The 23,429-nt window shown below is 37.2% G+C and overlaps 2 protein-coding genes across 3 annotated transcripts in view; one reads left to right on the top strand and one right to left on the bottom strand.

The window, feature by feature from the left end:
• Positions 1 to 22,347, bottom strand: part of MTBP (MDM2 binding protein) — a 29,369-nt gene extending 7,022 nt beyond the window's left edge. Inside the window, exons 1-17 of one of the 2 annotated variants that reach the window (XM_030943857.1) lie at positions 22,176 to 22,347; positions 21,674 to 21,754; positions 20,642 to 20,715; positions 20,380 to 20,525; positions 19,851 to 19,909; positions 18,906 to 19,050; positions 17,292 to 17,406; positions 16,613 to 16,747; positions 15,754 to 15,848; positions 14,912 to 14,984; positions 13,213 to 13,330; positions 10,206 to 10,379; positions 8,959 to 9,072; positions 7,549 to 7,713; positions 7,093 to 7,186; positions 5,255 to 5,410; positions 3,014 to 3,109 (exon numbers count right to left, since the gene is read on the bottom strand). In XM_030943857.1, the coding sequence (XP_030799717.1) occupies positions 3,014 to 3,109; positions 5,255 to 5,410; positions 7,093 to 7,186; positions 7,549 to 7,713; positions 8,959 to 9,072; positions 10,206 to 10,379; positions 13,213 to 13,330; positions 14,912 to 14,984; positions 15,754 to 15,848; positions 16,613 to 16,747; positions 17,292 to 17,406; positions 18,906 to 19,050; positions 19,851 to 19,909; positions 20,380 to 20,525; positions 20,642 to 20,715; positions 21,674 to 21,754; positions 22,176 to 22,251 (1,916 nt within the window). In that variant the 5' untranslated portion in view covers positions 22,252 to 22,347. Of the gene's footprint in view, positions 1 to 3,013; positions 3,110 to 5,254; positions 5,411 to 7,092; positions 7,187 to 7,548; positions 7,714 to 8,958; positions 9,073 to 10,205; positions 10,380 to 13,212; positions 13,331 to 14,911; positions 14,985 to 15,753; positions 15,849 to 16,612; positions 16,748 to 17,291; positions 17,410 to 18,905; positions 19,051 to 19,850; positions 19,910 to 20,379; positions 20,526 to 20,641; positions 20,716 to 21,673; positions 21,755 to 22,175 lie in introns of both variants that reach the window. The other variant, XM_030943855.1, reaches the window with a different exon arrangement.
• The window catches only part of MRPL13 (mitochondrial ribosomal protein L13), a 32,020-nt gene continuing 30,864 nt past the window's right edge, over positions 22,274 to 23,429 (top strand). Inside the window, exons 1-2 of the mRNA XM_030943858.1 lie at positions 22,274 to 22,403; positions 22,986 to 23,109. Coding sequence (XP_030799718.1) covers positions 22,377 to 22,403; positions 22,986 to 23,109 — 151 coding nt within the window. The 5' untranslated portion in view covers positions 22,274 to 22,376. The remainder of the gene's footprint in view (positions 22,404 to 22,985; positions 23,110 to 23,429) is intronic.

Raw genomic sequence — 23,429 nt, 5'->3', positions numbered from 1 at the left:
GAACTCCAAAACCTTTTTTTTTGTTTCAACTGGTATACTGTTCTGAAAGACAACTTTTAACAGCCCATAAGTTAATATTTGCCTGATGGATTTTGCTATACTTAACTCCAACTTCAACAAAGAAGCTGAATTATATACTATTTGTAACTCTTTACCTGTTCTTATAAGATTTCCATGGACATTAGCAGAATTTTTTCCTTGAACAAACTCTTTGAAATGCAACTTTCTTAGCTTTGTCTGAGATAAACACTGCTGTATGAGAGATTCACATTTTTTAAGTACTAAAAATACAAAAAAAGTATCAATGAACAAGCACAAGCTTCCTATTGACTACCATGAATAAGTGGTTTGATCAACCAAATCAACAGAACAAGCTGTAATAACTACAGTGGGGCTGAAAGATAGCAAATGAACAAGTGCTAACTCAGTGAAACATACACATGAGGTAACACAAAATGCATCTTAACTAACTTTTCTCTGGTATAAATGATTTCCAGGATTCCTTGCAAGAGAACAGTGGGATCACCCAGTACCTTACTGTAGTGCAGGGAAAGGTAACAGTAAACCCTTCCTTATTCCAGCCTCTCTTACAAATTGTTTTGAGCAGTGTGAGCTCTTGCTCAGGCCACCCTTCAAACTGCTCAGAATGTTTCCTACTCTCAGGAATGCAAGACACATTCTTTACTTTTATCTCTTAACATGGAGTCATGTTAAATTGCTAGTTCTGATGTTTCCATTTTCTTCAGAGTATTTTCATATTCAGGGAGAAATTAATTTTTCTAATAACTGGGTGATGAATCAATTTCTACAGCTGAGGAAGACTTTCCACTAGAAATAAATTCATTATCTGATAAGAGAGTAAGTTGTCTGAACTTAAAAATTCCAAGGTATTTAATTTTTCTTATTTACATTCTCAGTCCCCTGAGTAGTCACATACCCTACAAAGATAAAAAAATCCATTTAAATTTAGAAGTTAAATTGCCATTTTACTCACTGCTTTAATGGCAATTGCTTTCTCTGTGCAAAACAGCATTCAAGTGTCTGGCACATGTTCATTACAACAAAAATTTGATTTAATCATAAACAGGAACAGCCTCACGTTCACAAGTCCTGGTCTTCATGGGGGACTTCAGCCATCCCAATAACCTGTTGGAGGGCCAATATGTAGGACAGAGGCAATCCAGGAGGCTCCTGGACTGCACTGGCAACTTCCTTCTCTGAGTGAGGTGAGGTGCTATGCTGGACCTTGTGCCCACCAAGAAGGAGGGGGTGGTGGGGAATGGGAAGTTCAAGGGTAGCCTTGGCTGCAGTGACCATTAAATAGTGGAGTTTGGGATCCTCAGGGCAGCAAGGAGAACACACAGTTCCTTTCCTGGACTTCAGGAAAGCAGTTTGCCATTGACACCAAGCTCTGTGGCATGGTCAACAGTAGAGGGAAGGGATCCCATCCAGAGGCTTGAGATGTCGCCCTGTGCAAACCTGATGAGGTTCAACAAGACCAAGTGCAAGGTCCTGGGTAAGGGCAGTGCCAGCACAAATACAGGCTGAGTGAAAAATTAATTAAGAGCATCTCTGGGGAAAAAGATGTGAGATATTGGTGTCCCAGCCCATGGCATGGAGGCTGCAACTAAATGATCTTATGGTCCCTTCCAACTCAAACCATTCTATGATAACTGCTACTCCTTGTTTTTTTGACAAGACTTTACCTCCAAATATAAATACAGCAGCTGGGCAGATGAAAACTGCATAGTACCAAACACATCTGAATACTCCTGTTACAATATGTTCTGGTCCTACACTACCTCCCACTCTACTGCTTCCCTCCCACACTGCTAAGCACATTGCCCCTGCAATATTAATCTGCCAGGATCTCCCTCCTCTCCACAATAGCCAGGTCTACCTGTGGTCTATATCTGTCACATTTTGCTAGGAGAAGAGGCAGCACAAGCTGTGCTGTGCCTAATTTGAAATCTCCTGGCTGAGGTCAGGCAGGGCAGCAAGATACCACATAGCAACAGACAACAGACCAAGTGGTTTCTTCCCACACTACCATATGAATTTCTCTTTTCTACCCAGTTGCTTCTCTGTGTCACTTATTACAAATCTAAAAAGGCTAACAGGCTCATAAATTACTGTTTAGAAAAAGAGATAACTAAAGAGATAGGAGTGCTCCATTGCCCTAGAGAATCTGGCTAAAACTACCAGATATTAAACACAGACTTAAACTATTTGTAAAATTGATAGGGAAAAAATACCAGCAGCACTGTCAGTCAATTCTGATTATCTGAAAATGTGATTTTAGGAGGCAGCAGAAGCTTGCACAAAAACTGAACTAACTATGCTTGGTATCCACTGCATTTCTTAATATATAATGTAATAAGACTGTCTGTATGGAAGAGTTATGCTTAATTATCTACTCCAGCATTTCTATAGCCTTTTTCCTTTTCTCCTCAAGGTCAATATTTGTATTTTTCTAACCTATTTTTATACAGCTACATTATGTGACAGTTTGCCCATTTGTTTGCTTTGACAAATAACTATTGCTGGCTGGCTGAGACTAACTAACAGTTCTAACCATATGGCTCCTTTTGAACATCCTTATCACTAACACTTGCATGCTGGTATTTTCAGGCTCCCTGAACATACAGGTAGCAGCATCACAGCAGGTCTCATTAAACCTTTTGATCATCAGTCTTAAAGTTTCAACAACTAAGTACCAAAGCAGAAACTATATATGTACTTAAAACATGTGCATCACTAGTAACTTGATATGTACTAATTCCCTTGCCATTTTTAGCTCTGAATTAAAATTTTCAGAGACACTGAGAAGAGACAAAACAGTACAACTGAGAAAAAAAGACCTTCAATGCATCAAGGCAGCAATGTTGCAATTGAAATCAGTGACATTTAATCCATAATTAACATACCCTTAACATGTTGCTTGAAACATTTCTAATTACACTTAGACTGGAAACTAAAAAGTAAATCTGAGAAAAGAAGCCAGGAAACTTACTCAAGTCCATGGTAATGGCATCCAGCTGCTTTTTCAAAAGGCAAACCTCTGAGTTTTCGAGGAGTAAGCTCTGGTGTCAAAAGAAATGCATTTTCACTGAAAGGAGAAAAATAAAGATCTATTTTAACCAGTTACCTTCAGAATAAATTATACTTCCAAAAATCAGAAACAAATGCCTTCACATATGAAGGACAACACAGCATGTCTTGCAGCTAAGCCCCTAGGATAAAGCATCAATGGAAAATTAAATCTGTATTGAAGTGAGAATTTAAGTTCAACTAATTCCTACTGAGCTATTATTGTTCCAGAAGCTCTTAGACATTTTTCAGATGGTTAAGGTCACTGCTCCAAACAAGTTACCAATAAAACTAGGCAAATATCACAATGGGACACCTGAGTGGTAGAATGAGCTGAGAGGAACTGAGAAGTGACCTCCCATTTCTCAATCACACACTGTAAGTAGTGAATTCCTTCCCTTCAGCTTCAAATTGTTGCCTCACCTAACACTCACCTTTCCCAGCCTTCAGAACTAATGGCTTGTTTCCTGGGATATTTCAATTCCAACTAGTAACTCTCTACAGCTAAATCATAAGGGTGTATTTGTTTGAGGGTATTTCAAGGGAATAAGCCATAGCAAGGCAGATAGAAGGATCTTGCTGCCAGATCTCAACATACCCTGACATTTATCTCTAAAGAAGGGAAGACACAAAGGCAAGATGTAAGAGAATCGGAAACTTACACATTGTTTCAAATTTTATTCATATAGACTGCCTCTACACCATTTCCAATGGAATAATCTAAGAAAAACATCCAGGAAAGATGTAATAGTGAATCTAGCAAAATGATAATTTGGAAAGATTGTCAGCCAAAACTGTAATCTATCGAACTTCTATCTAAGCTCAAACACAGAGAACAAGTGAACATGCCTTTAATTCTCTCTCAAAATCTCTTCAATCCTTCTCTTGGTCAGCAAGATCCTTAGGTCCATATTCACTGTTCTTGATCACCTACTATGCAATGCTCCTCATAATTCCAGAGAATTTAGTCAAAGCAACTGCTAGGGGAGTGAGCAGCTCAGAGTACAGTGTTCTGCTGGACTCAATTCAAATTCAGATCTTACTCATCTGTAGCTCAAAGCAAATCATTCAAGATACTCAAGGTATCCTATGCTATAGTGCTTCTCTGGAGGCTTTGAAAAAAATCAAAGACTAAAAAAATAGTTTTTTTTAGTGAAAAATTATTCACTTCTTTCCCATACAACTACTTGGAAGGAAAATATTTTAGCCAAAAGTCTAAATCTTTTCCACTCCTTAACAACCCAGTAGGAGATTCTAAATCTTTACTGCTTGAAATATTTTCTAATTTGCTTGAATAGTCTGCTCAGAACATATTCAGTTTAGTTTCAAAATTTACGTAACTATTTTGTGGAAGTCTCAAAAATCCTACAGAAAATCCAAAATACTACAGAACCTTTCCCTCACACAAGCACTCTTATTACATATAATGAAGCCTGAAAAAGGATCAAGGGCTGTATCAAATAATTGCATCATAGTTTCTATTATTCAGTATTAAAAAGGTCAACAAATATAATTGCAGTGACTGCAAAGACTGTCTGCCTACCTAGCACTCTGTGACACACTGCACAAATAGTACAGGTTCTTCTTCTACAAACACTGACTCTTATAGATTCTGGCCTTAATTCTAACAGATGTACAGATCCTGAAAATTATTCCAGTAACTCCATGTATCTATAAAAAGCATGACAAGAGACAAACACAGTTAAATAAGCTCAGATATTTTCTTACTTTGTTTTCCCACCTAGACTCCTCTCCACTGAAAGAAATCACACCAAAAAAAATTAAAGCTCTACCACAGTAGCTTCTGCTTTACTAGAAATACTCTTTTGGAAATGGAGTAATTACTAGTAATTTCTAGTAAGGGCAGCAGCAGCTTGGCAGGGCTCTACCAGTAAAAAGTTTGTGCTTCAGGTGATGATTTTGTTATTTAAATGCATAGGACCGAGATCATCATCTCCAGCCATTTCAGATTCTGAAAGAACTAAATAGCAACACTGACTGGAGACCAAAACAGCTCATTTCACTGGCAGGCATGTGAGGTAAGGATGTTGCAAGTTATAAACTCAAATCCAGTCAGGCCATTTTGTGACTCCCATTCCACCCTTATTTACACGCCCCAACATCAGCTCTGAGTTTGGTGTTAGTGGCTTTAAGATGATCATACCGCTTGGGAACTTGGAGTGGCTGGAGCTCCCCCACGGGCAGCCCTTCTGGGGTGAAGTGCTTGAGCAGCTCTTTGGCATCCAGCAACGCCAGGGACTCCCTCTGGCTGTCTTTGTGTCCCAGCAGCTGCTCAGGTGAATGTGCAAACAGAGGAACTCTGTAAAAAAGGCAGCGAGCAAAGACCAATCTAAGATTTATTTTTTTAAATAAACTCATAAACTCATTTAATATTTTAAAAAATATGAAATCATTGCTACTCTGGAGCAATTAAACTAGTATCAAAATAAAATGAACAGAGAATGTTCCTTGAGAATGTTCACACAAATGTTTATGACAAATAACATAATAATTGGTGCAAATTCTCTAACATTTGACTGAAGAAAGTAGTTTCTTCAAGAATTTAGAGCTGGGTTATGAAATACAACATGGGAAGAAGATTATTCACCCCTTTTTTCTATTTTTTGACCAAAAATTGGGTCCAATTAAAAAAATTAAAAAATATACAGTATACAGGAAAGGAACAATAAAGCCACTACTGCATGCCACCCTCCACTCTTTTTTAGTGTCTTCAATCAAGTATATCAAGGTTCTCCCTTTTCTCACTTTTTAAGCAACACATTGTATCCTGATGCAGGATAAGAAAGATACTCAGTTCAGTTGATGAATAGTAAAATAAACACTAACTATGTAACAGAAAGATCCTTCAGGAAGCTTTTTGACAGCTAATTAAAAGGAAGAAGTTTGCCTGTTTGAGAAACAAAAGCCAATAATAATAAATAATAGCAATAATGATGATGATGATAATAATACCACCATGAGAAAGCTAATGTGAGAATTTATCACGTGCAGAACTCCAATCTAAGCCATGGCCTCCTATGGTACTTGAAAGAAAAGGAAAATGGTACTTGAAGAAATGGGATGGAAGTGACTCGGAAAAGGACAGCTGGACACTTGCCTCTACAGGTCTGTCAGCAAGAACATTAACACCACCAAAGACCATTAAGCCACAGAATCCCAGCATAGGCTGAGTTGGAATGAACCTCAAGGATCATTGAGTCCAACTCCTGGCCATGCACAGCAACATCCCCAAGAGTCACACCCTGTGCCTGAGAGCATTGCCCAAACTCATCTTGAGCTCTGTCAGGCTTGGTGCTGTGACCACTGCCCTGGGGAGCCTGTTCAGTGCCCAGCCACCCTCTGGGTAAAGAACTTTTTTCTAATGGTCAACCTAAACATTTCTTGACAAGTCTTATATAAAGTGAGAGCTCAACTGAAATCAACAGGCTGTCTTAAGTGACACAAATATCTATGGGTTTCATGTGAACAGTACTGAAGGCAAAACATAACTAAATATAAATTTCAAACATAAAACCAATAGGCTCTACGACTGCAAAATTACTTGATACATGATATTAAATACTGACTATTTAGGAAATATGAGGAGATTGGAACACATTGTACATGTTGACAAAAAACAGCTGAATTATCTCTATTACTTAGTACCCCAAGCTGGGAGAAAGAAAAGCTTTTGTATGTTTTCCTACCACGGCTACTATTTTCTAGAAGTACCATTTTGGTAATTTAGTTTTAGAACTATTATACTTTTAGCTAGTTTCAAGTTGCATTCAGTCAATAAAAATCAAAACAATACTTCCTTAAATACCAATAAACTACACATTTGGAAATTGACAAAAAAATAGTTTTAGTCTTAAGCAATATTTTCATTGAAAGATTATCAACATGTGAAAACAGTTTACACTATGGTTATCAACATATAAAGTTCTCTATAGTAAAGTTTAATGGCTACTCCAAAGAAAATCACCAGTATTTCATTATTACCTCATTTTTTGTTTGTTTTTTTCAAAGTTTTCCAAATTCTGAAGAACATGTCTTTCTGGCCACTCCAATGGATTTGGCTCTATTAAATCAGGCTCTGCAAGAAATACATGTTGGACAACCCTAAATAAAGAATCTTATTGCTTAAAGGAATAGATATACAGTCCTTTATCTATAGATATTCCTCAATGCATCTCTCTAAAAGGATGTAGATAAAATACAACATTGTTGATGCAATCAGAAATGTTTTCTGGACATTTTTTTTTTGTCAAGGAAGAAAAAGGAAATGCAAGGGTAATTTTAGTTTGCAAAATAAGCCTAGAAAGCTGCTTTACTTTTCCTTCCATGTTTTCCTCTCTTGGTAAAAAGACACTACTCTTTTTAGTAAAAGACTGATGATCAGTATGAGAAAACAGCCAAGGAAAATAAGCAGCGTATTTTGTAAATAGAAATACTTACCACAAGTCTCAGTGCATGACCTGGTTTTATTGCAGACCTTCTGTAGACCAGGTTTAGGAAGACTACTGCTGCACAGATCCAAAAAACATTCTCTTGTGAGTTTTAATAGGCTTTTAAACTCATTGGTAGAAATAACTACAGGCTGCTTGGCCAATTCCTTTCTGTCTATAAAAGAAAAAATAATAATACATCTGCTAAGTAACAAAGAACAACAAGAGCCTGCTAAAAAACAATTAAACAAGAAAATCTCCAACCAAAACCAGTAACAAAAACAAGTTAACTTGACACTTACTATTGTACCAGGAAGACATGAGTGGTTTATTCCAAAGACAAGTGAAAAAACAGCAGTGAGAATAGCTGAAGTCACATATGATTGATGTTTTTACAGTCCTTTAACTTCTGGATATATGCATTTCTGAGTATATCCAGGTTTGAATCCCCCAGAGACAAACACCTGGCCTTGCTGACACTAAAAGTGAAGGGCTCCAGTGTAACTGATAGCCTGTTCTGGTCTCTTTAGTCACAGTATTAAGGGTAAGGTACTTCTGGTATGATTGAGAACAATCAGTGAATTCCAACTGCTCCTACTCAGCCTCTTAATGGAAATGGGTGACCCACTCAAAAGAAACTAAAACACAAGCTCTAAAGCAAGCCCAGCCTCAGGGGTGAAGCAGACGGGAATCTAAGAATGACTAAGTTAGCAGGCATGTGGGGTAGGAGACCAGATTACTTACAGAAATCTTATTTTCTTTAAGCTGCTATTCTGTTAATGATAATACACTTAAATTACCTCTAAGCATTCCATTTTCAATAAGCCAGACAATCTCTCTGAAGCATTTTTTCTTTTAATTGAGCCGCTTTAGAAAATGGACTTAAGATGGAAAAAAATCAGGACACTCAAATGGATTTCTCTGCAAAGTCATAAAAATGGAAGGAGGATGATCCTTCAACTTTTTATTAAGAATGATGCATCATGATAAATCTAACAAATCTGGAATGCATGGTTTTCCTCTGCTGCTTAAGACTTTTCAAAGAAAGACTAAAATTTTAAAAAGCTGAAAAACCTAAACAGAATTCTTATTTTTGTAGAAGGCATATCCAGCAGTAAAGGATTTTGGGGAAATCATCACAGAATTGCATAGAATTATTTCAACACTATGCTCAAAATTTAGAGTATTCATGTAACAACCACCAGCACTAATACAGTGTTCTCTTTTCCATTATCTGACAGATAATCATGGATGTACTTCAAAGTTTCTTTTTAAACTTCTGCTATTTCTTCACAAAGTGATCAACAGACTTTGGTTGTCAAACAACTTCAGTTTTGTAAGGTGAGCCATCCCATCCAATTTGAAATAAATACCTTTTAAATACCAGTTTGAGAATTACCAGAGCTTTCCCATTACTTACTGAGATACTCCTTCAAGGCAAACACTTGGAGACGTGACAGTTTTGTTTCTCTCTCTACAATATCCTCTCCACAATAGCATGGCAGAGACTTGATAAAGTCAGAAACATGAAAGCCTGTACAGATTAGGAAAAATTTTTATCACAAATCACTCTTTGGAGTCATTACTTAATAGAAGATACAAACACAGGAAACATAAAAATCTCATATTCAAAAGAAACAACCAGACTTTCAAATACAGCTAATCATTGAAAAACCAAACTAATTAATTCCAATTGAACATCAGGAGGACAATTTCAAAGAGACACCTGACTATTTCTGAATTTCTATACAAAACCTGTATAATGACAACACAACATGACTAACATTTAAAGAAGGTAAAAAGATCCTAAGTTTGATACCAGGGAAGAAAAGTTTTCTCCCAACATATGGTCAAGGACTTTCAGTCTTCTGACACTGTACTAATGGGATTTTAATTATGATAAATGGCTGAGTAGTCAGTCATATCACACACAGATTTATTTCAATAATAAGGAATTAAGTAGATAAGATGCAGGTCACCGTGGTCCTTTTCTCTGCCAGTGTTATTGAAACAAATACAGGAGTTGGTAGAGTTATCTGGTAGGTGTAGTTGTAACATGACAACTACTCCATGATAAATGGCTGCACACCTGCTCTTTCCTAGTGGAGCAGTTAGGATAGGAGTGCCAGCTCATACCTTAAACACTCTGCAGTAATGTGGACATCAGCAAAGGGACTGAAGGTTATAACAAAACTCAACTTGTCTACTGGCCTTGCAGTTTTGATTTTAAATCATCAGTGAAACAGGACTTTCAAGAGATATTTACACAGATTTTTGGCATGGGCTGGTCAGTCTTTACACCAACAACACACACTTTCTGAACTTTAAGCTTTCACAAATTTGTTTTGTATTAATATTACCTGTACGTCCCTTTACAATAAACGAATTTCAACTTACCTCGATTATGAGAAATAACTGGCAATAACTTTGCATAGTCAATTGTAAAAATATCGTAGCAGTAAATTCTGTGAATAAATAAGCCCTTAGTATATTTTCTTATGGATCTGGAAAAGTATTCTTAAAAGACACTTTCATAAAAGATGTAATATTTCTCCTTGTTTTCCTGCTTTTAATACTGACTGGAGTGAATAAAAGGAACTTATGAAATTTAGAACTTACCATTTGCTGCATTCAGATACTCATTAATAAATAAGTGATCACTCTTACCTGACTCTGTTTCTTCTGCTTTTGCCTTTAGCTTTCCATTTACTGCAGCAAGAGTGGCCATCCCATTGATCTGGCCAGCTGAATGAATCAAGGTTGCTTTGCATCCTCCAGAGCCATTGCCTTGTAGCAAGAAATAATATCGGCAAGATTCTCCTTTCAGTTCAATTTCTGGAACTTAACAAACATCAAGACATAACTGTGAAACACCCTCAGGAAAACATCTTTGAAACAAACTATAATCCATCATCAAAATTCTTTCATTTGCTTTCTTCTGTTCTGTGAGAAATCTTACTAATCACCAACCAAGAGCTCTTTAACTGGGCTAAGTAAGAGGCAAGCCTTTAACTGGCAAAGTTACATTTTTCCCATGAAACAATAGAGAGAAGTTTCTGTTCTGCTGGGTAAAACCAGGCCTTTTTGCATATGTGCATCAAAATAATAAGTGTTCAATGGACAAACATAAAACCCTAGAAGAAAAGGAAGTATTGTACACACTCTTCCCAAGGACACTGCATTATTCATTAATAAAAGCTTCACTCCCTGCTTTACCCTTGTGCCTGGATGAAAGATAAAGACATTCTATTTTTGAACACTGGCATATAGTATGCAGTTGTGAAATTAAATTAATGTGAGACTTGACAGTAACAGTGAAAGGTAGGTTTGCTATCTTTTCACATAGAAAATATTTTATTGGAAGACACAGCAATCAAGATAATGAATACTTCTTAATGTACTAAGTTTCAAAAGTCAAATATTTTAATTTTATAAGATATTTGCAGTACTGTCTCAATAATCACCTCCATGGGAACTTAACATTTATTAGTATCATAAATTTTTGTTAGCAAGAAATAACATATTCCTGTGTTTGTTGAAAATTTATAGTTGGACATGGGAAAAGAGGGGAAACCCCACTACCTCAATATATAAATTCAGATAAAGAAAAATAACACTAAAGAAAAAATATTCTAGAAACTTTGTCATAATGTCCTATTTCTCATGTCATTTGAAATATACTCCTTTTCCAGTTTATCTTGGCATCTCAAAGCTGATTCCTCATGGGTAAACTTTTATTTCACAATTTAATCTTAGCATTTAAGAACTACCAATACCAAGAATCATACCTTCCCCACAACTGGGAGAGATTAAAGATTCACAAATCCTTAGTAAAGTGAGATTAGTGTTAGCCACTAAAAAATCAACAGTTTTCAATTAAACAAAAAATACATTTAAAAAGCTGTATTTCTTCTCCTATTGTAAATTTTACTCAAGATACTCCTATTGTGTATTACTGATCACACAATAATTAATACTTGTACAAAACTTTTCCACTGGAGCACAGGACAAATATCCTGCAGACACTGGGGATCTTGTGCTCATTTTACTGCATCAGCAGTATCTCTCCAACAAATACAAATGCTGCTGCTGTGACCAGCTCCACACCCTCCATACTCTACCACTTCCCAACATGCAGAGATAACTTTAAATCTGTACAATACAGATGCCATTTGGGTTTTGCCTTTTTGCTTTTGTATGTTCTCTGTATTCTTCACACATATATTTGTAACTCTGTCACCTATTGTATTAGTAGTTAGTTTTCCCAATACTTTTCCATGGCCTTTCCCTAACCAGAAAGACAAAGATTCCAGAGCTCCAAGCCCCAGGAGGTACAAGGCCCGGGGCTATCTCGGCTCTTCCAGGGAACCAAGGTTCAGAACAACTCTTTGAGATACATTCTCATGGACAAAGTACAACTAGTGCTGAAGGGGGGCTCCAGAGAAGGGGCTTGATCTGGGGGGAATTACATCACCACTTGTCCTCCTAAGTGCTTTTTATCAATTATGCTAATTTGCTAAAACCTATAAATGTACTCATCCTTACGGGGGGTGGGCTTTTGTGGACATCTTTCCATAACTGCCTCTGAAGACCTTCATTAAAGATCCTCTTTTATATTATCTCCTTGCTAAAATTATCTCGAGTTTCATTTCCAGGTTGGGTAAAAGGCAACACTGCCAGCACCCATTCCATAATTAAGCTTCTGTCCTGTTATACAACTCTACATATTCCTCTCAAATTTTTCCTGTCCCTAAACCTGAAAAAAAATATCAGTCACAAACATAAGACATCCTGATCTGCATACTTGTTTAAAAATATTGTCTTAAGTTGGCAATAGAAATAGTCACTGTTCCTTGGAATCTACATTAATCACATATTAGACCAAAAACAACAGACAAGATTATGAAAGAAGGCAGAATCCAACACTTCACTTCCAGGTAAGTACTTTAAGCACTGGGTTACCACCAAGTTCCTTTTAGCCTGATGTTTTTGAGTGCTTACAAAGCTCAGTCACTGCTTGTACACTGCCTCCACTTGCAGGGCACATTTACTGGCTGATTGAGAAGCTTCCCCCAGCCTTGGTCTGGACTGATTCTCTTCTCCCACTTTCTGAATCAGATTTCTAAGCACTGGCACAGGGTGTGAGTCAGCTGCCATCACTGCAGCCCTACAGGGAGCACATTCTCAACCACAGGTTTAGCACACTGGCTCCCAGGTGAATGGAGGCATTCAGCATTTCTTAATAGTCCGTATTTTCCCAGGAAGAGATTGAAATTAAATGCAAGTGAAGAACCTCTGGAAATGCTTAAACAAGAAGGGAAGCACCTCAGTGAAGCAGACTGGAATTCCATCTGCAGAAGTAAACCTCTCCACCACGGATTTTACAATCACCTTACAAAGATGTGTGGAAATTGGATCTTAACTGACAGGACACAAAAATGGTTTAAAGGAGACGCCTTCTTTCCCCAAAGCTTGCCATGATGTTACCATTTTTCTTCCTACAAGTTTGCATAGCTGAACTTGCATTCACCAAATCTTCTTATGTCAATGAAGATTACAATCACTGATTTAATTTCATTGAAGCTAGAAAGAGAATCCCAAATGTACAGAAAAAACTCACCATGTATTCACACACACACACACACACACACACAACCAAACAAAATACACATACCAGAGATGACCTTGGGTTTCTTAGCCATATATTCCTTCCATTTCTTGGTGCTCAGCTGGGCAGGAGATGGGATCACTACACTGCTTACATTACATGGCAATGTAAATAAAGCTCCCACCTAAATAAGGAGAGCAAATATAAAACACGCAATATTAGTGAAACCTGTTTTACACTTCATTCTTGATCTACTGTTTTGACATTATTTCAAATCTAGTTGAACTGAAGAAAAACATCTCCACTTAACATACCTGTCATTCACATCAATCAAAATGGAACTGCATTTGACACAAAAGTTGTAAAAATTGTGTTTACTTTTTGGTCCAATTGAGGGATCATTAACTGCTGAATTTCCATTTCATACATAACAAGGTATTTATTATATATTGCAAGTGTCTCCATAGCCTGGCTACAAAGGTTTTTGTAGAGCAGTATCCAGAATGAAAAGAGAATTTGAGGATAATAGTGGCATTGGTGACTCTGCATTCCTATGAAAAAAAATTCTTCTTTTATTTTCCTTCCTACATATTACCCCTGCCTCTTAACCAGATACTGGACTATGTCTGTGTTTCTACATAGACTTCAGACCAATAAGCACTAACACAAAAATTGCAGACATACTTGAATACCCAAGCAATAAAGCAATGCTGTTACAGGTATTAGAAAAGCCTACAAATGTGCAGTATTTCCAGTAGGAGACTGAAAAAAATCCCTATGAGAAACTGTTATTTTCAAAACATATTCAATTCAACATGTGCAGACTCTAAAAAGTAACCTGAGAATGTGTTTTCACTGTTTGGGCACCTTCTTTAAAAACACTAGAAGAAATGTGAACCCTTTGATTGTAAAAGGTGTATGATCAAGTGTTCAGTGTTCTTAAATAAAATAAAAATTACCTGGGATGTTTACCAATTTAAAACCATTTTAAAAGATACTTTTGGTACAGCATTAGAAAAAGGACCTTTTCCTTTTCTGGCTAAGCTAATAGAGAATGGAGTAGCAGGGAAGAAAAAGAGTCAGTAAAAACCCAAATAACAAACTGAAAAAGAAACATACAGCCTGATAATGGGATACTATCTCCACAGTAAACAAAAAACATGTTATTCATAATAAGTGTATCACCATTTTCAAAGTGCAGGTTTTGTTTTGAATGGCATAGATTTATTTTATGAACACTAAAACATTTTCCTAAACAAGATGTATTACCTTGTATGTAAAGGTGATAGAATGTTCAGGAAAAACAACTTCAAACTAATACTCTGGCTATGAATAATCTCAGTATCATTTCAAGGCAGAGGAAGGAGGAAAAAAGTAGGACTGTAAATGTTTCATGAACTCTTTTTATCCAAAATTAGAATATGCACATATAAAATAAAAAAGCCTACCATTTCACAGTAGCTAGATACATTTTGTGGGCTGCACACGTGCCTGCCTTTTGCTAAAAAAAATCAATAGCTCAATTACAAAAGCACAGAAATTATCTGTCAGGATAGGATTAGAAAATGTTTTAGGAGATTGAAACTTAGCTGAGATGAAGAGAATGGGTAGGTATAGCATGGACCTTTGAAATCCATGTTTGCTTTAGATCTAAATATCGAAGAAGCTTAGACAGAGACCAGATTTAAAAATATTATTCACATATCTCTTACATGCAATATAGATCCCTTCATTTTTCTACTATACATACATAAAAAGGTTTTACCTTCCCAGAGAGAAAAGATATCTGGTCCAAAAGCAGTGTAGATGTCTTCTTGTTATTCTTTCTTGACAGGCTCCTGAACAGAACAGTTTAAGGAACCTCATCTTCACAAAGAACTATGCACTTCTATTTTACAAGTCAGATTATCATCATATTTAAAAGAAGCACTGGAAGCATCTAATTTTTGATACTACAGTATCACAAAACATAAAAATCTCACCTTTACAGGTAAAGTGATATACTTGAAAATGTTGTATGACAAAATACTCCACTGACATCTCTATTATAGGCTGACAGAAACAGATATGTATATATTCAAAATCATAGCAGGCTTATACATCCTAAGGTATTATTGGTACACCAAGACTAGAACCAAAAGTACATACTTTTAAAAACCAATAGTAATATATTTTGAGATCTCTGCAGCACACACACTCAAGAGAGAACTCCTATGCTAAACCTTGCCACAGATTTTGCTGCTGCACAATAAAAACACAGTTTGCAAACAAATGTTCCTATATTGTGAAGCATTCATTCATTAGAAAGGCTTGAGGCTTTTTTTAAACTTGCACAGAATAAACATTTCTCTATTCTTTTACCACAAAGAACATGCACATCAACAGACAAATTATATGTGCAATAGTATCAACAACGCATGGTTACTGCTAATGCAACTTAAATTTCAAAATTAAAAAAATCCAGTTGTGAAGAATCACAGCAGGCTAGAATGGAATGAGCCCTTGCCTATCCTCATCTGTCTGTTGCTTGCATGGGTAGATGCTGATCTTTTTCTTTCTGCTATAGACAATTATCAGTAGTAGTTCAGATCCTTAAAAAAAGGATACAGCTCAAACTCCAGATCTGATATAAAAATGGAAGGTAGATCAGAGAGCATCACCATCTGTAAAAATTCCAGCGCAGGACCATAGTAATGAAAAACCTGAAAAGAGATCAAATAAAAACCTATATATAGAACACTTCATATAAAGTTGTATCACCAGAAGTTCCTCAAGTGTTTTGCTGGAGGTATTAGCCTTGCAGATAACATCTGAAAGAGGTATAAAGGAATACAAAAACATTTCACAACATCATATTAAATTATATAAAAAAGGAAGGTATTTAATTTTTTTAAATAAATCTGACTTTATAGAACATCAACAATGTGCCTCAAATGAGTTCTCTTACCCAAAATAAAATATGATCTACCAGGAAGAGACAAATGCAATACAAAATGCACATGTTTTAACAATGAAAATAACAAACTCCAAACCAATTTTCATAATGCTCATTTTTGTTTTCATCAACACATATGATTCTGCAGTTCCCACCAATTATCTACTTCCAGTAGATAACATGAAACACCAAGAGTGTAAAAAGAAAGAAACCCAAACTTTTAAAATTAAGTGGGAAGGATTAGATAAATACAGAACTGATAATTTAACTATTTTGAGTATTAAACTGAACAAAGTCTCAATTTCTGCTTGAAAAAAATCTGGTATTGTATTCGTAAGAACAAACAGATGAAGTTTTAAGGACCTGTTTTGACAGCACAGGTGTATAAAAGAAGTATTCCTCAATTTTATCCAATAATTATTTCTCTACTTAACTTTCAGTTCTGACTAAGGTTTCCCCAATTACTAATTTCTCCAGAAAGTAAAACAGATGAATTCTAAAACTCAAAGAAAAATCAAGAATAATACTTGCTTCTGGCAAAGTATCAGTATTCCTCAGTTGGCACTCTTTTTTAGCAGCAAAGCAAGAACTTAAATTTGCAGTCCTGAATGTCTTGGCTGAAGTGCTCTTTATACAAAATTCTGGAAAATCTACTCCAGATCCAAACTGGGAAAAAAAAAAGACGATGATAAATGTGTCGAAAAGAGATAAAAATGATTTCTTTTCAGCCAGTTAGATATGTTATTTTTAACAATTAATATTATTTTTCATCAGATCTGTAAAACTAGAAAAAGATTATACTTAGATAACCAAATATTAAATCCAAAATCATAATACTGAAAATGTAAACAACATCACAAAGGTCTCAGGTTTTGCAGAAACATTAGAACATATGCTTGCAACAATGACTTACGGTTACATGACAATGATTTGTGATAGATAAAAAACACTCTAATTTTCAACAGTATGTTTAAAAAAAAAATCAGAGGGAAGCATCTGAATTTCTGAAGTTCAGATATTGATGCATTGGTCTGATTTATCATTTCATCCTGCCACCCACCCAGACAAATTGCACATTACCTTTGAATTACATAGTTGAACCCAAATTTGGCTTAAAGCATAAAATGCACAGCATAATAAATGCTTTAAATGAGGTATACAGATGCTTTAAAAAATAACCAGCACAATAATAAAATACAAGTTATTTTACCTTTCTTTCCCATATCTGAATCTTTCCTCTCCAGAGTTCATTTAAATCAATAATACTCATTATATCATCTGAAGATACGAAGTCTGCTGACAGATAGTCTGCAATCTTTTGCCAGCTACTGTAAAAATATCAAAGAATTAATCTTACTGAATTTAACATTACAATAAACATGCAGTGCAGTTTGGCTGAATTCACCTATGACCTCTTAGCACGAAACAATCTTGTGTATGTCAAGACAGACAATAAAGTTTTATAAAAGCTGTACATTCCACAAAGTAAAAAATATTACAGAATTGCTCATTCAGGGCCTGTAAAGGAAGTTGTTCATATGCTCCATGAAAGTGACAGGAAAGAACTTTCACATCAAATAAGGCTGGCAACAGCAAGATGCAAGCACAGGATGGTAATGTTGGGTGCTAGAAGCTGCAGCAAAGCCGGGCAGCCATCAGTGGGGCTATCACTGGTCTGTCCAGATGGTTTGTAATTAACCCTCTAAATGGAGATATGATTGCAGCACAAGCATTATCCAAATTCAACAAGAGAGAACAGCCAGTAGCTATGGGTTCTGCTGGCAGTCTGTCTTCCAAGGGAAATCAGCACCATCAACAGAACAGGAAGAATAAGTGAAATAACTTTCATCAGAGATCATCTATACCCAAATAATATCACTTTACATAAAAGGCAGCAGGAAGATTTATTCAGTCAGAAGCTGGTTCCACAGGATATCAATGAACACTGAGATCAAGTATTCATGAAAGTCACTGAGTAACTTTCTTGTCCTCCACACATGTTCAGGAAATACTGTATAGTAGGTATATTGCTTATTCTATCCAAGGGCTGAACATTCACCTTTTAAAACAGTTTTATTAATTTAGGATTAAGTTTAACCATTTGTTCTATGAAGCAAATTTCAATCTTTTGGACATGGAGGGGAAGGAAAGTGGAGACCTTGCCAAGTTGTTCAGTATCCACACAATCATTCACTTAATAGGATAAAAACCCCAAATCACTGTGGTTTATATGGTGAGATACATCATGGCCTTTACATGTCAATTAGAGGAGGACAGTAAGTAAATTACTGGAATTGACTTCAACTTGAATTAATAGTCTCAGTAACTCTTCATACTAACAAAATCTTGAAAAACATACAGGAAGTAATAGAGTGTTTACACTCCTTTTTCAAAAGGGACAAATGAGGCACACTACTTTTCCTCCCTGAAATGTAATACCAAAGGAGATATAAACTTTAAATTAAAACCAGCAGTAGTATGGATTTACTTTAAAAAATCTGGAAAACTACAATCAATATACAAGTTATCCCATAGCATAATACAACATGAAAACACTGTATGCACACTGAACCCATGGAAAGAGAAAATATTTTACTCTTTGTTCCCACAGAAAACAAGAAGTGCAGAGGACTGGCTTTTTTGCCTGCTTCTGTGGTTAGGACATGCATTTACAATGAATCAGGATGAGTAATTCCTCCCCTCATACAACAACAGACAACTAATTTCAATATTTTCAAAGTATACATGTGAAGTACCCAACAAGCTGTTTTTATTTCAACCCACTGATCTATGCTAACACAAAGCTCTGAAATAAATGCCATACCCTTTAGCATCACTTGCAGCAATAGTGATCTGTGCAGAGTGCCACTCTCTCAGGTGTTTCAGGGCACCAATAGCAGGTAAGCAGTCCTTCAACTTGGGTCCATCACATTCAACAGCCTGCAGGATTACATCAACCATTGCTCTGCCTATAAAATAGTTGTGTATGACTCAAATATCATGATTCAGTAAATCTTTCAGTCATTTAAACATAGAATAGTATTGGTTATCACTGATTGCACTAAAACCAGCAAAAATATCAAGTAACTTCAGGATTTAAAACACTTTTCACACATTTTAGCTCATCATTTGCTGCTCCTCTTAGATGAACACAAAGTATTTCACCATTCCTTCAGTGACAGTGAAAGGTTCTGTCCCTTTCTCCTCTCTCACTCAGCACTGACAGATGAGATTTCCCTCCCATACAACTAAGCTATGTCCTTTTCCTACTTTTAACACTCTAAACTACTATTTTTCATTCTCCTTGAGTTCCTCTGTTGTCCCAAATCAACTTCTACAATATTATATATGCAAGGTGATATGTATCTCCAGTTTAGAAAATCCCAATCCAACAGCTGTGATGTATTTTCCTCCTCATCTTCTTGGCTCACAAGCTGTTAAATCAGATGTAAGTCTGCTATCAACATCTTCCTTTTTTAAATAAGAAATTTCCTGTGTTAAGTTTTGTATTGCTTACTGTATACGATTATTTTGGTGTCATTTGAGATGGATAAATTTATTATATCGCTATTTTAAACTCTACTGAACGATAGCCTGCCAAAGAAACAAGCAGCAAACTAGTCCTCAAGCTGATCTGCAATGCCAACTATGCTCAAGTTCCTAAACTACCTTCAAGCTACCAAACTAAGGTTCTCTGAACTTTTCCATTCACTATCCTTTTACCAAACAAGATAAACTCTAATGAAATTGGTTTTTAAAGACAGATTACCTGGGGCAGGCAATTTATCAGCTAATTGATGCAGACTTTCAGCAGCTTCATCATAGATACTAAAAATGAAGAACAACATGTTTGGAACCAAAATATAAACAAAGTCTTTTGGAAACAAAATGTTAAAACTAATGAATGGTACCTGATGTATCTTACATCTTTAAAACTCTGCACAAACATACCTAGGCTATGAGCAATCATCTCCTCTTTTACTAAGACAGAAGTAGGACTAATGACATCAAAATAATCTGAAGTAAAACTTGAATTAGGATTCAAAAGGAATTAGCAAGAAATTTTTGTATATATAACGTTGGCTGTTAGGAAACTATTCAGTTATCCTATAAAATCTGTAAAAAATTAAAGCTATGCTAAACAAAATAAAAGCATTTTCAGTGCTAGTAGGGGATTGTTCATAGTTAAGTCTTGCTTTGGTAATAACTCTCATTTGTTAAACTTTCTTGATCCCCTTGGGTCATTGCTGATAGATGTCAGATCACTGTTCTTTAAATAAAAATAATAATACACATACTCAGTCAGAGACAGTGATTCCTGACTGTTACTGTTATCTTCCTCAAAACTTTGTGTGGTTCCCAGGTTCTCATCAATGCTTGCTTGGTAAGAGTCTTCATTTTTCTGTGTGTCAACATTTACTTCCTCCCAGTCAGAACTACAGAACTAATCAAACAAAAAGACTTAAATAAGCAAAAAGAGTTTTGAACATCACAGTTTAAGCTTATTCTACAGTCAGGCAGATAGTTGAGGAACTTGTACTCTAAAAGAATTTGTCTTACCTGATAATAACCACAAATGACGTGACTTGCAAAATACCATTTCTTTGCACCTGGAATTCCAGCCACTGAGCAAGCTCCAAAGAGATAAAACAATTATTTAAATTAATCAATTCACTACAATATTCTTCCCATTGTAATGAACACCTCTGTTACAAGATTCTGTAAGTCATTTAATGTGCAACAATTACTTGAGTTCTACTTTCCTTTGGCACTTTCTTAGTAAGTAAGAAAACATTTGACCTCTTTTCTGTTCTGGGTAATATTGCTTTCTCTTTGGACCATCTGTATCAGACCTGAACTAAGTAACACCTTTCATAAATATGATTTGGAGATCACAAAATTAGATGCTCCATCAACATTTCTATGCAATAAAAAGCACAGAACTTGAAAACAGCTTAACATTCCCCATCTCCATGAATTTTAAGAGCTTACAGTGGTTTTCCCACATAAATCACAATTACATGACATCTGTGACAAGGTGAGCTTATAACAGCAGATATCCAAACCAAGTAAAGAACTAAGAAAGTATTTTTTTGATTAAAAAACCCCAAAACAACAAAACACAAACATACAGCCCCTAAAAGTACTAAAGCAGACCTTAAAATATCTATTCTAAGGTGAAAAACTGATTTAATATTTATGGATAAAGGTTCTGAACTGTTACCAAACAGACAAGTATCGTTTCTACTGAAAATATCAGACGACATTACTGGAGTAATTAAAATATCATGCTTCCCACTGACTTGAGAATCAAGCCCTTTCCTACTCTTCCTTGCTCAACTGGACTGAAATTTGTCAACTCTTCAAAACCCTTCCCCTTCATTTCTCACAACCAATCAATCTAATAATCTCCTAACACCTTAGCTGCCAAAATGATGTCAGGTCCTCCACAGAAACAGGAGCAGCAGGAACAGGCCCACACCACAGCAATTGGGTTTACCTGAATTTCTGACTTGTTTCCCTTAACAGAACATTCATAGGCCAATTCCTCAATAGCATTTGCCTCTCTTCACTGTGCATTGCCATATTTACCTGGGAATGTGCTCACATCTGCATTTATGGACGCATTACAACTTTCTTTCAGGAACTGATACATGTCTGCAGCAATCCCAGCTGAAAAAAGAAAAAAAAATCTTAAAACTACTGAATTATGGAAGTCAAATCTTACCTTCTTGCAATTACAGTACAAAGTTCAGTGTGATATTAGAAAGTTAATTTAGGGAAGAAGGGGGAAAGGTGTTGATTGGGGTTTTTAACAGAACTATCACCTGCAGATATGCAGTTTAAAAAGAAAAATTTTCCTAAATTCTCCTTTAAGTCACCCTCAGGAATGCATTACGGAGTTACACGGCACCATCGCAATAAAGAAGGACCCCCCTGAAGTTTCTGCAGGTTAAAGGCACCAAAGACTTTCGGCCCGAAAGCGAAGGGGTGTTTAGCGGGGCAGGAGCCAGGAGAGCCCCGCAGACACCAGAGCAGCGCCCGCCCCGGCCCAGCTCAGCGCCCGCGGCCCCAGCGCCGTCTCCGGCGGTACCTGCGGCGGTCGCTGCCGCGGGCCCGCCCTGGGCCCTACGCTCGGCCCAGCTCAGGAGCAGCACGTAGCGATCCATGGCCGGCCGGGCCGCGGCGGGCGCCGCTCCGAAGGTCCCGCGCTGCCGCCCGGCACCGCCCTCCGCAGGGCAGCGCTTCCGCTTCCCGCGGCCCCGGCCGGCTCTCCCTGCGCGCCCCGCGCGGCATGGCGAGTTACAGCCGGGCGGCCCAGGTGAGCGCGGCCTCCCCGCGGGCCGTGCGGGGCCTTCGCTGCCGCCGGGACGGGGCCCCGGGGCCGTGAGGGAGCGGGCGGGCACCGAGGATCCGCAGGCCCCCCTTGGAGCTCCCCGGGGCTGCTCCCGGTGTCACCTGAGGGTGCCGCTTGCAGGAGCCGCTGTGTGCGACACGGCTGGGGACAGGGACCCGCGGCTCGGGCTGTGCGCGGTCCGAAAGCTGCGTGTGGGGGAGCTGTGCCCTTCCCCGCGAGGGAAGGAGACCTTGGGCGTTCAGCGTCCTGCAGCGATGTTACGGCTCATGTAGCCATAATGGAAGCTTGCAGCAGAAGATCTGCGTTTTTGAAAGAAAGCCCTCAGGGCCGGTAACCCGTTGGTGGTATTACCCATGTACATCGCAGGGCAGTGGGTGCATCGCAGTGCTCCGTCCATTTAAAGGTTATTTGAAGGGGGTGGTGCTGCATGTCAGTATTCCTTCTAGTATTTTTTGAATGTAAAAGAAGTGTTGATTTAATTGAGGAAGATAGATTACGGTTGTGTGAGCTTTCCCTATGATAAGTACTGACCCTCTTCCTTTTCAGCAATGGGCTACTTTTGGTAGAGCCTGGTACCTCCTCGATGCGAAGATGCAGCCCCCGGGAAAAATAGCAGCTGCCACTGTTATCAGACTCGAAGGCAGACATAAACCTATTTATCATGCACTAAGTGAGTATTGCAGTGGATGAAAGCACATTTGCTTTTCTTCAACATGCATGTTACTTCCAATTTCAGTTTTAACATCAAGCCTGATGCAAAAGATTATGTTTCTCAATTGTTTTATAAACTACAAATTAATTGGTTTTCTTTCTCATCTTTTTCCATCATATCCATCCACAACCTAATGTTGTTTCTTTACCAGTACATATGAAGGTAATACATTTCTTTATCAATACATATTTGTAATTCATGTTGAGTAACGGAATTACAGTGGGATCTTCTTTCATTGTTTTGTTGATCTTAAATGTAAAGGTTTAGTTCACAGTGCA

This window comes from Camarhynchus parvulus, chromosome 2 (genome assembly GCF_901933205.1).
Source record: "Camarhynchus parvulus chromosome 2, STF_HiC, whole genome shotgun sequence".
Classification (NCBI taxonomy): Eukaryota; Metazoa; Chordata; class Aves; order Passeriformes; family Thraupidae; genus Camarhynchus; species Camarhynchus parvulus.
Note: the sequence above shows the minus strand (reverse complement) of the source record. Positions and strands in the feature narration are given on the sequence as shown.